Source organism: Megalopta genalis, chromosome 2 (genome assembly GCF_051020955.1).
Source record: "Megalopta genalis isolate 19385.01 chromosome 2, iyMegGena1_principal, whole genome shotgun sequence".
NCBI lineage: Eukaryota > Metazoa > Arthropoda > Insecta > Hymenoptera > Halictidae > Megalopta > Megalopta genalis.
Genome location: NC_135014.1, coordinates 8,578,500 through 8,595,574, shown reverse-complemented (window position 1 = coordinate 8,595,574; position 17,075 = coordinate 8,578,500). Strand labels below are relative to the sequence as shown.

Here is a 17,075-nt window from a genome sequence, read left to right as displayed (position 1 = left end):
AGGAACGAGATCGAAAGTTGCGCCAGCGGTAAAAAGAGGAAGATCTCATCTTCGGAATCGCGGGGCTTAATCGGTTTAATTAACGAAGAGCAGCGAGGCGGGTTGGCGAGTGACCGAGGGGCCGGACAACCGCGTGGCTCGGCGCGGCTCGGCGCGGCTCGGCTCGACGTGGCGCGCAAATTTAAGCTCAGCAGAAATTCTGCCCCAATTACCGATCGGTAATTGGACGCCGCCAGGCGTATCGCTCCCGCGAACGAGCTCCCTACGATTATCGAATCTTCGATCGCCGCGGGATTCGACTGTCCATTGGGCCTTCTCGTTTCTTCTCCCCCACGAACTCCCATTCTTTTGTTTTCGCACAACGGACGACGCTGCCGACCGACTTTCGTTTCGACCCACGAATAGGCACGATGCGCGAGATGTTCTACTGGACCGACAACCTGCAAATTGAAAATCCGCCTGGGAATTGTTTGGCGGCGATTGTTCGACAACGGATGAAAGGGAGGGTCCTCGTTCGAAAATGGAGAACAGCTCCGGCCGATTCTCCCGAATTTCGCAAGGATCCTACTCAATCCTTCGCATTCGGATATCCTCTCCGAGGGGATGTAACGTGACTGCTAGTAATTACGATATTTTCGGCATGAAGAACCTTTTCTATGGAAAGATTTGTTTAAAACCTAGCGACATTGTCTGCAAATATGACAATCTTTTCGCAATTGTTGTTGATTAACTCTAGAAAGATAACCATATGACAACGTACGTAAAAGATAACCATACGCTTCAGAGGCGCATGCTTTTCTAAGGCGTCAATTTATACTAACAATGGATATTTATTTAAGTTAATCTAGTCATTTTAAAGGTTTGGCATTATTGTAAAAATAAAATGCATTTATATTATATTTTTTTATATTTTAAGTAATTTTAAACTTAAATCACTAGACCTCTATGAAAAATTAACAAAAATCAACAGTCTTCGCAGGCGCCTCTGCGACGTAGGTTATCTTTCTCGGGTTAATGTAAATATCCTGTAAAACGGGTCGGTCGAACCAAACCACGAAGAATACCGTGAAATTCTAAAAAGCAGGGCTGACCTAGCACAACGAATATTATTAGTTTACATGACGATTGTATGATTTTTTTTTTAGCGTGGCCTGTGCTAAACTTCACCGCGTGATTCCAATTTTACTTGTTACGACGGAAAATGGTTCATCGTTGTTAGAAATTGCCTCTCGCGTTTTTAATTCTTCAGTGAAACGTAGAACAATGGAAACTTCGAAATAGTAAAACCCAGTCGGTTACTATCCAATGAAAATGATCTGCCTCAATTGCAAGGGATAAACAGAAAATGATTTCTTTCATAAAACATTATAATATGTTAAAAATAATTATTACATTTTTGAATCCTTCTACCGTTCTTTAGAAATGCATGCAATCCGTAGCACTCGATCATTACATACACGATGCAATTATTGGTTTCTTCGTTTAGAAAATGGCATTGCACAGCGGCCGTGTGATTGGCCTCGAATAGCTCAAAAACAAAAATTCACATTGAAGTTTATAAAAGAGGAAACGAATTTTCCGTGAATGGTTACAGTTCGAAAGGTCCCAGAATTCGTCAGACGGGGATAATTAACCTGAAACCGCGGGGATCGTGACAAAAGAAAAAAAATGAGTATATTCGGCAATTAAAAAGCACGCGTGCGACCGAGCGGCGTGGCAGTTTCAGATAGTTGGAAATTATTCCCGAATCAGCCGTTTAGAGCGCCCCACGGCTTTGCACCCTCGACCTCGCCGCCCAACTAACAACCACCGTGTACAGTGTTCCGACCGTTTCACCACGGAATCGCAATTTTAGAGTCTGCCGCTACGATCTCGCGAAATGTGCCGCGCTAAGAATCTACCGTCGGGGGAACAGAGATCGCGATAGAGAGAAAGAGAGAGAAAGGGAGAAGAGGAACAGTGTGAAAGAGAGAAAGAGAGAGGGAGAGGGGGAGAGAGAGAGAGAGAGAGTGAGAAAGGGGAGACAGAGAAGACCAGTTTAACCTCCGTGGTATTATCGCTTGAGCCCGGACTGAAAACTTTATCTCCCGGAGATTATTTTTGCCATTGTGTCGTTGCTTCTCTGTCCCGGCTGCTCTCCCAGAGAATGCTAATTGCTTCCTGCCTATTCCTTTAGTCCTCGTTCCGCTAATTCTCCTCCGCTGGCCCATGGAAACTTTCGGTTCGCGATTCGACAATATTGTTTGTTTCGATTTATTTTAATTTGCCAGAAAAATGGGCCAACGTATACATCCAATGGACGAGATTACCATATTCTCCCACAGAATGCTAATTGTTTCCCGATTATTTTCGTTCCCGTTCCGCTAATTTTCTTTCGTTGGTCCATAACAACTTTTCGCTCTCACGATGCGACAATATTATTTAGGGTAGCCGAGTCGGTGACTGGGGGGTGACCAATCGCCGCGCCTTTGATTTATTTCCTGGCATAATCAACTTTATATTTATCCAACGAGAGATATTAATTTTCTTTATCCTTTTATTTTCTTTATTTTTGAATAAGAAAAAAAATGAAGTCAATTATGCCCGAGAAAGTAAAGCAAACACGAGGCAAAGGTTTATTTTGTTCATCGGTGAAAGCGAAGGTTGGGGGAAGTAGGGTTCCAAATTACGCGACGCGATGTTTAATTGATTAATTAACGATTCGACAGGAGGGAGATCAGCATTACCGTGTCGGTCCCTGCGAAGTCAAGAGTGGTGGCACGATATCAGGTTGGTTATCTCTTATTTAACACCATTGTGCCTGGTCGGGTCGAAGGGCGATAACGAATCAGTTCCTACCCCGGCTACGACCTGGGAAGGGAACGAACAAAATTGAACAATGGTGCTCCGGGCACCGTGAAGATCCGGTAATTGAATTACACCCCGATAACCGCTTATCGCGAGCCGCCTTTACGCGACCTCGCTCCCGGGAAAATAACTTTCACTTATAGTTTTCTCAATGTTCTGTCCGATTGTGCGTGTTCCATCGATGATGCTCGTCAACGATCATCGCCGACTCGTTCGAGTCGGATCGTTACCACTCACCGACCGGCGATCAAAATTCGATTAGGCTACCGCCGAGATTCGCTATCGATTTATTTTATACGTCGAACGAGGCTTCTTCGTCCCGATTGAAAAATACAATTTCATAATTACCCGGAACGAATCGTTATACAATCTGAAATCTTTCAAAGCGCCGTAATCGTTTAATCAGTCGATTCTCCGGCTCGAGGAATGTCAGCCGGAAATTGTTGACGTAAATTCGAAACAGAAAAATCGTTAACCGCGATAAAAGACCGAGCCACTTTACGCGCGGCACTAATTGGCTGCAGAGACACTGCTTTGAGAGGCAACCAATTAAAAAGAGCTGAGCACAGAGAAAAAGAGCTGAGCGGGAAAGACGGTCGTATAATCGATTCTCAAATCGAGTCGTGCCGAGGAGCGACTTCGTCGCAATCGCGACCCGACCTCGGCTATTATCTACCCTGCATTTATCTTTCTCGATCTTCTTTCCGATTACTCGTTAACCGTCTCCCCAATCTTATCTAATAAATATAAATAATATTCGAACGCGATCGGAACACTTCTGATATTACATACAGAGACATTTAATTGGTTATGAAACGAGGCCAATCTCATTTTCTCACCGCTGACAATGAGCGACGCTGCGAGCCGTCCTTTAAAAGATTATATAATTACGTTCGCATTAATATTCATGGGCGGAAATTCTGTTTGTCTGCGTGATAAATTATAATGAAAATTAGATCGTTAAAATATTTACATTTCCGTAAAAATTCATAGTGTCTGGCAAACTTAATGCTAAAACCTCGACGATTACTGTACGCAATTTTCTTCTTTCATGAAACGGAGTATAGCCGCGTTCTTTGTTTGTTTTTTCTCGAAGACTTACCAGTCCGCCTGTTGCACATTGTTGTTGTTCTTATCGAGCTGCATCGAGGTGCTGTTGAACAACTTATAGTCGAGTATCAATTTCTGCTGCTGCATGGTGAAAAACTCGCGAACGAAATCACAGGGAAACGAAACGAAAGTTCACCTCGCGAACCGAATCACGAAAGCAAAGCTCCGACCGAATAAAATCGCGAAACTATCGAACGCGAGCGAAACGTAAAGAACGACTTGAAACAGTGAGAATCTACACGAGAACCGACACGAGAACCGACGCGAGTAGCGCGAGTGAAAATTAAGAAAACCCGAGAGAACCGGTGATCGGAAAACGGATCGAGATTGTCCGACGTTCGGAACAGTACTGACTCGGTACACGCATTTCCATGTGAAACAAGTACGTCCTTGGGTATCCATTGACATCCTCGAAACATAACAACCATGTCCTTCTTCGGGTTCTCGAAAGTACTAAGTTAGGCTCGCTTGTAAACAGCAAACGAGGCGGAATGTGAGCAAAAAGTCGGGACCCCAGGATTTCTTGATTAACGCGAATATTTTTCTAGCCGCGAAGAACCGCGACTTTACAGAAATGTATTTCACGTGGAAACATTCCTTCCGCGGAGAATTTATAATCGGTACAAGTCTCGGTTTTCAAACACTCCGTAATAGAAGAAAAATCCGATATTTCGTTTGTGCATGTGAAGTAATCAGAGGTCATATTTCATCTCTATGTAATTATTCGATTGTTCTCCTTGTGTACGCGCCATAAAAATATTTAAGGAAACACGCACTATTTTATTCTGTAAACCACCGCGCAACGCGTGGATCTCAAAGTTGTATTAATAGAATGATGAATCATGCTAACTCCGAACACGCAAAGTTATAATTGAACGATCCGTAGGAAATCTGAAACTACCGTTGCAGCATAAAGCCTTTACAAGCGACGATATTTTCTCTCGTATAATTTTTATTTTGCTTCGTATGAAAGTATTTTTCTCGCGAGTAAACAAACAACATGAAATAATATCGACTGTAATCGCAATAAGATCAATTTGATCAAAGCGCGGATGTTGACTCGATCTTCGCGCGGTGCATTCACAAGCTCGTCGAAACGAGGTCGTGCTTATTTGTCCGATATATTTCTGCCCGATAAATATTTATTTTTCGGAATAAAAAAACCGGCTGGGACACGCTCGCCGAAATGGCGGTGTTTCAGTGTAATTAGAGGAGTAGCGAGGTAGCGAAGGCAGAGCGATCGTTAACAACTGTGCCATTCGTTAGGGTAATAGTGTTTCTCCTCCATCCACTTCCTATGCACAGGTTCGCTCTCTCGCACTCTCCTAAACGCTCGGAAATGTTAAAAGTTTTTTAAAGCTGGTAAAAACCGGAGAAACGGACGGACGAGAGCGAGTGTACGCGTAATGTTACCCCGGCTCGCACGGTTCTTCTGAAATAAATGAAGTATTAAATTCATTCTCCGTGTCCGTTGTCCGACAGCATATTAAAATTTCCGCCCTCGGCGAGGGAAAACGAAGAAACGGATAGGAATTCGTACGTTCTTTGCGACTACTTATTTTTCCGTCAAAATAATTAAGCACTAACAAGCCACGGCGCGCCTCGCGTAACGCTAGTAATAGGTAAACCGAGACTACGTGTTGCTCGACCATGGTAGCTACACCTGGAAGTCCCGTTAAATGGGAATATAGTGAAGCCTCTCGTATCTGAATATTCTGGAATTCGAACGCTCTGTTATCCGAACGACCGGTCTCCTAGCAACAAATGCCTTCTCCTCTTTCGCATATGCACCGTTTAGCCTATACAATGCACGCCATAGTGCCCGTGGCATTCGAAAAATAACTTCGGTCATTCCGAACGGTAAAAGACACTGCAATCATTCATCCGGAAATCATCCAGCCATGTTCCAACAAATTGCACTGTTTTATTCCATGCATGTGTTCTATTTTCTAGTCGATTGAATTTTATTTAGCTCGAATTTTCATTTCAGATCTTTCGTCCTGCATAATTTAGAATATCCGTTTCATTCGATAAAGTCTAGCGTGTTTATATGGTAAACGAATTCAAAAATTTACTATCGTAAAAAATGCAAGAAACAGAAAAATAAATATAAACGTTTGCTTGTAATGATTTGAATCGTTTGAGAACGGTGCGACAATATTTCTAAGATTCGTCTAATGTCTCCCACAATTTTGTATCTCGCTGGCCAAGTTTTATTTTAAATGTATAAAACCCGCAGTGTCCAGTAACGATCGATTTGCGTGGCGGTAACCAAGTTTGAGTTCCTTTATTCAAGTTGAATTCTACGCTGTCGTCCTTTTTTAAGATAACATGGAATTTCGTTCCCGGACGAATCGAATTCTCGCAATAAGAGTTTCCTTGTCCCTTGACAGAAATGGTTTTACCTTTCTCTCGTTCCTGTATTCTTTTGTCAGTTTTTGGCATCCGTCGCCGTCCACTCCCTCCTGCCGCCGTCACCGAGCGAGATAGAAGGTAAGAGTGAAATTATATTTGTATCCAGACGACAGAAAGTTGAAACTCGCAGTTCCAAAGTGCCAGAAAGGGAAACAGAAACGTGTCCAAGTTAGTTCGCCACGGAGGCAGACTAAAAGTTGCGTTACTCCTTGTTTCTCGACGAATTTTACGTTATTTTCGTCCCGGGAAGCTAAGAAAGACCAGCGAGATCACCTTGTAATTCATTAAAACGAAATCGACGATTCGCTGAAAAGTGACTGGCATGTGTTTGCCTTATAAATGTTACACGATCGAATTTACATCGATTCATGGTAATTTTGATATTAATACGTGTGCGAACGAACAAATTTATTCGACGATTTCCGGTACAATCGTCTCCGCAATTTCAATAATTGTAAATTAAAAATTGTCAAACCGATCGTTTGACCAGCGATGGTACGGTCAGTGTTAACTGACGGACGCGTTCCGATGAAAATTAATTATATCGAAGCGAGGTAAGCGCTTGGGAAAACTTGTATGGATCACGCACGGATTTTGATTAACGGAATGAAGCTCCGTTACCAAGATCGGGTTATCACTGTTCCGGTCAGCATGACGAGAACTAATGAAACTCGATGCTACGTTAATCTCGAAAGAGAATCTCGATACAAAAATTTGCGGAATTTATTAAATATCGTCTGAAATTTATCGATGAAACATTTTAATACAGTAACGAGAAAATATTACCTTCGATAACTCTGTCCGCCGATCGAAAGTTTCATCGAATTTTCGAGGGGAAAATTCGCGGCCAGAGGGGACGATATATTCCGGCGCAGATCCTAGGTCGCGGACGGAGCGGATCGTGGATGGACGCGAAGTTTAATCCCGATACTCGGATCGATAGCAGTCGATCTCAGCGATTCCGGATCACAGTCTTCGGAACCGATAGACACAGAAAACGACAGGCGCCAAATAATAATGAACGTAGCTCGCAGGATGCGGCGTTTCGGTTGCGCAAATACGAGTATAACCCGCGCACTCGGCGTTTACCGATTAATTTGTCGGGTATGTAAACGCGGGGTGCGCACGAAACTGCCTGTCATCGGTGATCATCGATCAAGTCTCACAGGCACGAGAATGGAGCGATCGTATTATTCGCCGCAGCCGAACCGGAGACCAGGGCCAGCGTACCAAATTCTCCGCGAAAGCAATAACTAACGGTCACCGTTGCGTTTCGATGATTAACGCCCTTGACCCCGGCCCGACAAAGACCCCTCGATCACTTGCCAAGTAAACGGCGATCCGACTCGGAAAAGTAGGGCAACGAAGTTCAAGAAGCAAGTCCGAAAAAGCCGGCCGGCAAAACGCGAATTGTATCAACAGCGTCGTTCGCATCGTTCCTTGTCGTTAGAAAATTCAGCGGACGGCGATGCGCATTATTTGACGCCCGAGCGAAAAACAGCTCTGTATCTCATTATAGCAACCAATTACGTCCCATCAATCCGTTTCATCGACAATTATACCGTACGCGGACGCGTCGTTTAACCACGCGTCATTTCGCGCATTAAGTAAAATAGTATTACCGCCTAACGCCCGCGATGTTCTATTCGAGGCTCGCCACAATGTTGGAACATTAACGAATGGTCGACGATGCCGGTTCCAAAACGGCACGCTCGCTTCCGGGAAAAACGCTTGTTAACGCTAATCGAAAACCTTCCGCGCTCCTTTTTCTCGTCGAGGATTTCGCCGGGAGAATAAAAAAAAGAATGCACGAAGAAGGAGGGGCGAAGCTTATTTGCAAAAGCTTAACGACAGATCGCCGTTTCGCGAAGACGAGCAAAGGGTAATTTACATTCAATTCAGGAAATCCCAGATGTCTATTGGCTAAAGGGTCGACTCCGCGAAGAATACACGAATACCCGGTTTTTCCATCGGATATCCGGCATCTGCATAATTCTGGTTTCATTCTGATTACGTACTAGCTCCATTGTCCGCTCCGCCCCGTTCCTCGATCGAGACCCATCGAATTCCTTTTCTCATCTATGCCGTCTTCCGCCTTCCTTTCGCGTTCCTCGGCCACCCCTATCGATTCAGACCCACGATCCACGATTCTCTCGCTAAGCGTTCAGCTGATTCGGTCTAGACGCATCCCGTAAGCAGGAAAAAAAGCTTGCGAACAGGCCGAGAACGGAGCGAGGAGGATCAAGCTGCATGCAATTAAACTTTCAATCCTTTCTATCTTAATTTACTCCGAGAGAATATCGATGGAGCCTTCGGAGAAACGGGGGACGACTTTATTCAAATGTTTTCATTTCCTCGTCACTCTTCTCCTCCTTTGCTTCCTCTTGTTTCGTTCCCGAAGAAATCCTCTCTTTTCTCGACACTCCTCTCGTTTTAATTCTTCCCGTTCATTAACTGACTAAACATCGCGGCGGTTTTCTGCGTCAAATCCCGGCGCTGTTACAAGTGCAGCTGAACCTCCGTTGTTCGCACTAATCAGGAGGGTCGTTATCATTGGATTGAAACATTATCGATTTGTACAGAGCGAACGAAGCTGCTCGATCACGTTCGATATTTTATGCGTTCCTGATAGTGTGAACAAGTTTTTCGAAGTAAAACATTTTATGGCCGATCTGAATTTGTTGTATTCAAGATTATGCTAAGGTCACGGTATTATGGGTTATTGGGTGACAAATATACATATGTGTATATGCATTCCCGTTAAAAAAAAACATCGATGAAATTGAAATCGAGCGAAATATGACTGAAAAAAATGTTCCGTTTATCTCGTTTGTTTCTTCGAATCGGATGACGTTTCCCGTTGACCATTTTTCATATTATATTATCAAAAGCAGATAAAATATGAGCGCGATGACTGTATGACACGCTGACTATGATTACCGGCAACGTGACTGCTATTGCCCAATGGTGTCGGCAACAAGGGGCAAAACTATTTTTACGCATATTACGGGTATTTTTCAAGAAGAATTAATGGGTATTATATAAATTGAGTACGGCTGATGCGAGAGGCGGCCCAGCCAACCAGCGCACGAAGCCCAGTTCCGCTCATTGGCTCGATCGCCTCGCGCCAGCCGAGCTCGCCTCTCATTGGTCACTGTTTTTCGTTAATAACTCGTTAACGGTGCCTCGGAGAAAATTTTTGTAAAGGAAAAAGTTGCTTCAAATGGCCCGAGGAACCCGCCACTTTCGGATTGCGAGACATTTTTGGGACACCCTGTATATACAGACAGAATATACAATATCAGACTCTGTACAGTACATATCAGATTCTGCCGTCCAGAGAAATAGCCTCGCGTAGAATTCAGTCGTACCTAAAAGGCTAAAAGTGAGTATAAAAACAAAAATCAAATACGAGGTATACAGAGAAGGGAAAGGATTAGGATATAATCCTTTATCTGTAAGACAGAACTATAGTTCAATACAGCCACACTGTAGGAAAAGGGGTACAGTGGCGTACCAACAATTGAGTGATGGGTTCTTCAGAATCGAGGGATGATGTTAGGATACGTTACAAAAAAGGTGGCGATTTTTGGAAGTACCATTTCGTAATAACGATACCGATCATCATTTCCCGCTGACCGCCGTTACCCCATCCTCCCCTATACATGTTAGGTGACGACCTAGCGAACGTAGTAATCGAGCGAACGTAATTTCGATGACTCGGCGAGGTAGGGCGGCGGCGTTCGTTCGTTTAAAGCGGATTGGTCGGTTCATTGGCCAAGTGCCGATTACACGGAAGGGAATTATCCTTTTCCGTCCTGCGCTGGTCGCCGGTCCCTTTTTTCGAGGACGCAAACATCGCACTCGCACTCGCACATCTAATTAAAGGAGCAGCCATTATACCGATGCAGATGGGCAATGAAAGCCAGCGTGTAAAACTCCCGCATGCTATTCCTTCCTCCCAGGACCGCGTGCGCGGAGCGTAAATCGCTCAGCTCCGACCCCTTCTTACCTAACGCGAGCCGTCCTCTCCGCGCGCGCGACCCACTTTCTTAATTGTTCCTCTATTAAAATACACTCTAATTACTATCCATTGTGCTTCATATTTATTGCTCCGGCCCTCGTTACGCATTGAAGCCGACCGGCGCTATATTTCAAGGCTGGCTCACCTTTGTCCGCCGCCGAGGGCCTACACCGTAATGAAAAAGGAGATTTATACCTGCTCCCGGTGTAAATTGTACTTTCATCGGCGCGAAGATTAATACTGCAAAAGAATCGTCCCGGTTCCATTAGAGGGGAGACAGGTCATTTGCCGAGTTTAGCTTTGCCGACACCGATAATTGCGGCGTTGATTCTTGTCTCGACAGCGTGCAATTCAATCTCCAGGGTTTTAGGGAAATACGCGATCCAGGGATCCATAGCGGATAATCGGCTCTGCGTTGAGATTTTAAAAAGAAGTACTTTTTGAAATCGACTACCCCTAACTTTTTAAAAGTCTACGTATCAGGCTATCGTAAAGCTGAAAGCTTCCGAGACGCCACTTTTGCGCTGACCTCGACTTCTTCGGATCTGTTGCGAGCAGAATCGTTTAAAGGACCACGTGGATCACGATCGAACGATCTACGACACCGAGATCGCGCCAGGTAGTCGATAGCCTCCATAGGTCGAAGCTTTCGGCGGCAGATTAGAAGATTCCGGTTAGAACGACTGAAAATCGGTTTGCGGATTCGTCGAGCTTCCATTCGGTTTTGCGGCATGTGGCAGACGGCGGTCTGAAACCTATGCAAACCCGTTCGAAACTATGTAAAGCAATGCTAATCCGCCGATAAAACCCTCACCGACGAACGAACCCTCACCACCCTGACGTATCCGGCGTTGCATCGTTCCTACACACGCGGATCATAGATGCCTCGTGTGTGGTAGAGTACACCGCAATGCAGCGCCGACCCGTAGCCGGTCTAACGTATTTTCCAGTAATCCTCGGACCCCGACGGTAACTCTATTAGATTCCTGCGAAAGGTTTACCCCCTTCGCGTTTCCCACGGATCACTGCTTTCGCTAATACGTTGCTCGTTTGTACACGCGCCGAGGTAATCGCTTCCGATTTCCGGCCGCCCCGAAATCGTCTGTCATCGACCCACGCGTCTGACACAATTTTCTTTCCTCGGATCGCCGTAGCCAAACAACTCGAACGAATCGCGAAACAGATCTCACCAAGATCGACACCTTCGCTCCATTCGTGTTTGTTCTCTTTCGCCACTTTTTTCATTCGGCCATAGTATTTAACACGTTCCGTGCCACGTGTACCATCGATGGTACACGCTTGCATGTTTACTTAGTGAACTGAACAAATTGTTTACAAGAAATTTAGAACCGAAGAATCAATTCCCACCGCAAGAATGGGCGTTGATAAGTTTTTGTTACGTTGTTATGTGTACGAGAATTAATAATTGCACGTAATACATCAAGTTTTAGTAAAATATCAAAGTGTGAAGATTCGAGTAAAAAAAGCTCGGCACGGAACGTGTTAACTCGTTATTCGGGAAACAACACAGAAGCTGTTGGAAAAGAGATTTTTAAAGATCGTACAGTACTTTTCTCCTGTTATCGAAGATTTTGTAAACAAAGGAGCAGCTTCCGGAGAAAATGTTTTTATCAATATTTTCCACTAAACTAACTAAATTCTGGAATACTTATCGAAGTTTTTACTTTAATGTACAATTCACGTTTAACAACCGGTTAAAAATATACTACGGTTGTGTGAATTGGTATACACTCCCGACAAACAGCACGCATTCTCGATGCTAATAAAAAGTATGCGCGAAATGAACCATTTACGCTTTATATTATTCAATCACGCTTGGCACTAGCAGCGAGTTCGGATTAATCTACTTGATTTTAGCTACGCGCACGATAGCTCTTCAACCGAAACGAACGAGCGAAGGTGAAGGGGAGCACGGGCGAATAATTTCCATGGGTTACACCCCCGTTTCTTAATGCCAAGCAGAAACGCGGCCATCAAGAGTAAACTGGAGCTCGAAGCGGGGATAACCGGTTGTTCCTGTTGGCTAGGAGACGGCATGGCGCGGCGGTGCCACTTAGGCGGATGGTTTTAATGTTTACGCGTAAGAAGTTCGGCCGAGTTTCAAGTTTTAAATGCTTCCTTCGTTAATGTTTCACCTAAAACGGCCACAACTTCTCTCTATATACGTATCGCGGTTCCGTGGGCGGTGGGTTAACGGGTGGCGGGGTTGGCGGGTCGGGGTGGTTGCAGGGTCGGCGAGTTGCAGGCGGCGGTAGTTCCGCTTCCTTCGGCGAGGCGAAGTCTCGGAAAACATTCGTCGGTTAAACGGTCTGCCCTAAATCTTGACGGCGTCATTGCGCGACAAGAGGCATCCCTACCGAAGGAACTTTTTTAACTATTCAATTAAAAGTGATTGGAATTGAAATTCAAGGACTCTCCGTGAAAACTTTCAGGGAGCAATGAAGAAGTTTCGGATTTCGTTTTGCTGTCTCTTTAACCCTTAAATGCATGATTTTTTGTTTTGAATTTAAAAAAATCGTTTTTTATAGGAATGTAGTCATAGGTTACGTAAAAAATAAATAAAAAAATCTAGGTAATAATATTGAGTATTTATTTTGAAAAAAAGTTGTATGTAGACTTTTGGCCACAATATGCGTTTATTACTAAAATTATTGTAGACGTAAACAAATGGTCATGTATTTATATTATCTATTAGTATAGGAATTTTTACATTATTTATAAATGAAATGCAGCAAAGCAATTGCGATTTTTGTTGTGACACAAAGCAATTAGATAAATCACTCCTTTATAGGAAACTCGAAAAAAGAAAATATCTCTCCAAGTCACACATTGAAGGTTATCACCCACCACATTCAATTGTCAAAAAACATATAACTTACTCGCCAAAAGTAATGTCAAGTCTTTTATTTCACACATGGTCTATTGTCTATTGTTATCAACGTGTGTTCGGAAACGCACATACTCAGGTTTTTAAATAAAATTAAGTGGAACTGGAATGTAGACAATTGGCAACAATATGCATTTAAGGGTTAATGAACGCCGGAGAGTAAGATAACACTGTCGGGCATCGTCCGCGATCGTTGTTGTCGAAACATCGTTGAAAAATATTGGAATTAGGAAGTTGACCAGCGCTACCGTCGTGTTGTCGTTTCGTTGTTCACGTGGCGCAGCTCCTCGACAGTTCCAGAAGCATCGGTGCGTTTGATTCCGGTGTATCAATTATTCTTGGTATGGAATCGGGTACAAAGGTTTTTCTCTCGTTCCATGTCGAACCATCGGAATTTAATAAAAGCTCGCCGCGATCGTGTACACGGTCGCGATGCGGGAGACAAAAATCGCCCTGTTCTAAGAGCACATCCGATCGGAACGATCGAAGGGCCGACGAAAATTCAATTGATTAATCGACGAATCGATACACGAAATGTCAAGGGTACGTTTACGACTCGCCGCCGCGCCGCTCCGTAATTTGCATGCCGTACGAGTGCGCTCGATTAATTCGATCCACGGAATGAAACGGGAGAGAACCGTTCCCTTCAAAAATCCATTCCGTTGGACAGAACCGTTTGAACTCCAATTTAATCTCCAAACATTCCACGATCGCGCGTAAATATATCATTTAACGTTAAATTGGATTACCTTTTCTCTAGAAGAGATTTTAAATCATTCGAAACGCGTTGCGAACACGAACGGTTGGTACTGAACAGCGAATTTTATGCATTCACGATGGAAATGAAATACACCATTGTACCTTATCTTCCTCTTTAAAACATCGAAATTAGGACAAGTGTTAATTCCAAATTTAAACTTCATCGTCACTAGATCGTCGATTTTATGCATTTTAATGGAAATGTAGTAAAAGGATTAAAAGAAATGACGAGATTCGGGTTATATATACTGCAATGGTTAAAGAAAGAGCAATTTTACTTGTGCTTCTTATACCCGATGAAGACGTTTATTCGGCATAAAGATCCGCAGTTTGATCACTACTTTTGCCTCAGCACCAGCAGCAACCACTAGACTGCTTCAGAATTTTTATACCGTCAAAGATGTGGCCAGGATTTTCTTTAGGAGAGGGAAAAAATGTTCATCTAACGAGTCATTAGTTTTACGTAAATTACTTATCTTTTTATATATCCAGGATGAAGATATCAAGGCGGTCATTCGCGGTTCGTGGTTCTAGTTTGTTGGATGCTACTCGTACAATTATTGTCACTATCCTGTCATTTGTTTCCAGAACAAAATTAATTCTGGATTTTAGTTTTTCTTATGAATATCGAATCTCGCATTAATCCCCCCCACCCCCGGTTATGCCCTTGTAAACTGCTCCATCTTACTGGAATCCATCTAGAATGTGGCTTACAACGAATAGAGGCAATTTTTATTCGGCGTAAAGGTCCGCAGCCGAATTATGAAAAAAGCAATGTGATCGAGAAATGAAATATAATTGCCTAGCTGACATTGTTATCGAAAATAAGTAGATTAGCGATTCAGTGTGGATCGTTTCTGGAACGGCCAGAAGGGTGAGAAGCCGTATGAGACGTCAAGAGCCATCGTGAATTTCCAACGATTTGCCGATCACAGGTTTTTACAGTCACGCCGTGAAATTCGAAAAAGAAACTATCGCGCTGATCGGTCCTTAACCGCAGCCCCGACACGAGAGATAAGCCGGAAATCTAGACGCGCGTAAAATCGCTCGTCCAACGAGTTAAAGACGTGCCAGTTTAATGGATGGTTAAAGCGTGTTTCAGTTTACGTTGCGAGGGTACGGTAAACGCCGTTATGTTCACCATTAACCTTCCTAGGATTATACCTTCTAGGTTTAGAGCCCGAGCCAATCGTAACGTGCACGCGGTGCTTGCACACAGGACGCGATTCATTCCTAGGATCATCGGTTCACAATGCCCGCGGTTGTAAGGAATACTTTCTAAAAGAACAAAAGAAAAAAGAAACTAGGCGAGATGTTTACGACGACGAACCGAATCGAATGAAAAGAGCCACGATTCTCGAATCGCCCTATTCAAGCGGCGAGCGACGCGGAATCCATTTTCCAACGCGAGCGAATATAATACTGGTGCAAAGTGAAGCCTGTAAAATGGCTGTGACGCGGGGTGAACCGTTCGCCGCGTGGAACAATGGGGTCAAGTAAAAAATTCGAAATTAGTGCTACCTCTTATTTTTCCTGTATCGTTGGGTCTGGCGTAAAAACCAGTCGGGCTTCGGTTTTGCTTTCAGCTTCGAAACCGATATTTCGATTCGCACCAGCGGAAACTGCGATCGCTCGAGGGCTCGAAAGGGCTGTGCCGGTCTTTAGACACGGATTTGGCACTTACTTGCTAGACAGTTTACCAAGTTTACAAGCTTGTAGCCGGGAGATCAGCGCGAGCTACTTACCTGAAACAAAGGAAACAAAGTTCAATCGACGCACGCGCCTCCGTTCGATTAATATACTCCCGACTGATTACATCAGGAATCGACGCGGACGCGGACACGGTACCATGGAATTTAATTCGGTAATTCGGTCAATGTTTTCGGTACGTTCGGACGTAATCGTCGAAGAGAATCGCACTGTTTATTCCAGTTTCCAATCGAGATCTTTACATCGCATAAACTAAGTCTTCCGAGATACGATCGAGTCGCACCGGTTGCATCGGCAACAACATGGACAAACAACAGTAACATCTAAAAACTACTTTCATGCGATAGTTGGTCGTTTCGCCAATGATGGAAGACGAGTTCAAATTGAACCAACTAAATCGATACATCCGGCACGGCTGTTTGCGGAGTTCGCAGCAGCGTGTCAGCACAATTTGATAAATGCGTGCGAAATTAATTAATTAACCCTTAAGCGCGTCAGTCGCTGTTTGGAAACGCGAAAGATCGTGCATCGGATGCCCCCCCGGGGGGAGCGAGGTGGATCAAAAAGGTTTCAACCTTTTCATTAAAGGTTAATTTGTTTATTCATTTTTGGTTTTATAACGTTCCATAGGGTCAATGATCTTCGTTAAACGAACGCATTGTACTCCAGGCCAATAAAAGGCTGATTTCACGTTGAACGCGCTGTCAGCCTTTATTACACGTTGGAATATGATTTGACCGGATAATTACTCTATGTTAATTTCTCGATGAGGCCGAGCCTGCACGAGGGTGTCGGGGACGGCGGTAAGAGCAGGGAAGGGGCCGGTGCGGGGGTTGGCAGGGCGATGGGTGGGTTGGAAGCAGGGGCGGAGGCAGGAGGGAGCAGCCAGACACCACGTTCGTAGCTTTTTGCGAAACGTTCCGCGGGGAACGTTTTGCGCGGCTAATAGCCTTTCACGAAGCGTAACTTTATTCGGCCGTTTTTGCGCAGGGCGGCGGCAGTTCGTTAATTAAAATTTCGTACACGCGAATGCGGCCACTCGAATTCCATCGATGAATGAGCGTCCACGAAATTGACCGATGATCGAACGACCGACGACCGGGAGCATGCGACTCGTCAGATATTTGACAAGGCGTAGTCACGCTCTACCATGAATTTACCGCTGATTTATCGTAATGTTCTGTAATAAAATATCCGAAATAATTAGCGTTAACGCGACGACAATCCGTCCCCGTTCTGCTCCGCGGCTGCGTCGTTCAGTCTTCGTGCACAGGGCCCCGTTAATTAACTTTACACCCACGC

General features: G+C 44.3%; 1 protein-coding gene across 19 annotated transcripts in view; it reads right to left on the bottom strand.

Annotated features, from left to right (window-relative positions):
* LOC117226595 (CUGBP Elav-like family member 1-A) overlaps positions 1–17,075 on the bottom strand; it is a 425,233-nt gene that overhangs the window by 210,754 nt on the left and 197,404 nt on the right. The window contains exon 1 of one of the 19 annotated variants that reach the window (XM_076528865.1): positions 3,950–4,306. The exons of the other annotated variants lie outside the window; for them this stretch is intronic. Within the exon in view, the coding sequence (XP_076384980.1) occupies positions 3,950–4,044 (95 nt within the window). The 5' untranslated portion in view covers positions 4,045–4,306. Of the gene's footprint in view, positions 1–3,949; positions 4,307–17,075 lie in introns of those variants that run through there. 19 annotated transcript variants of the gene reach the window in all.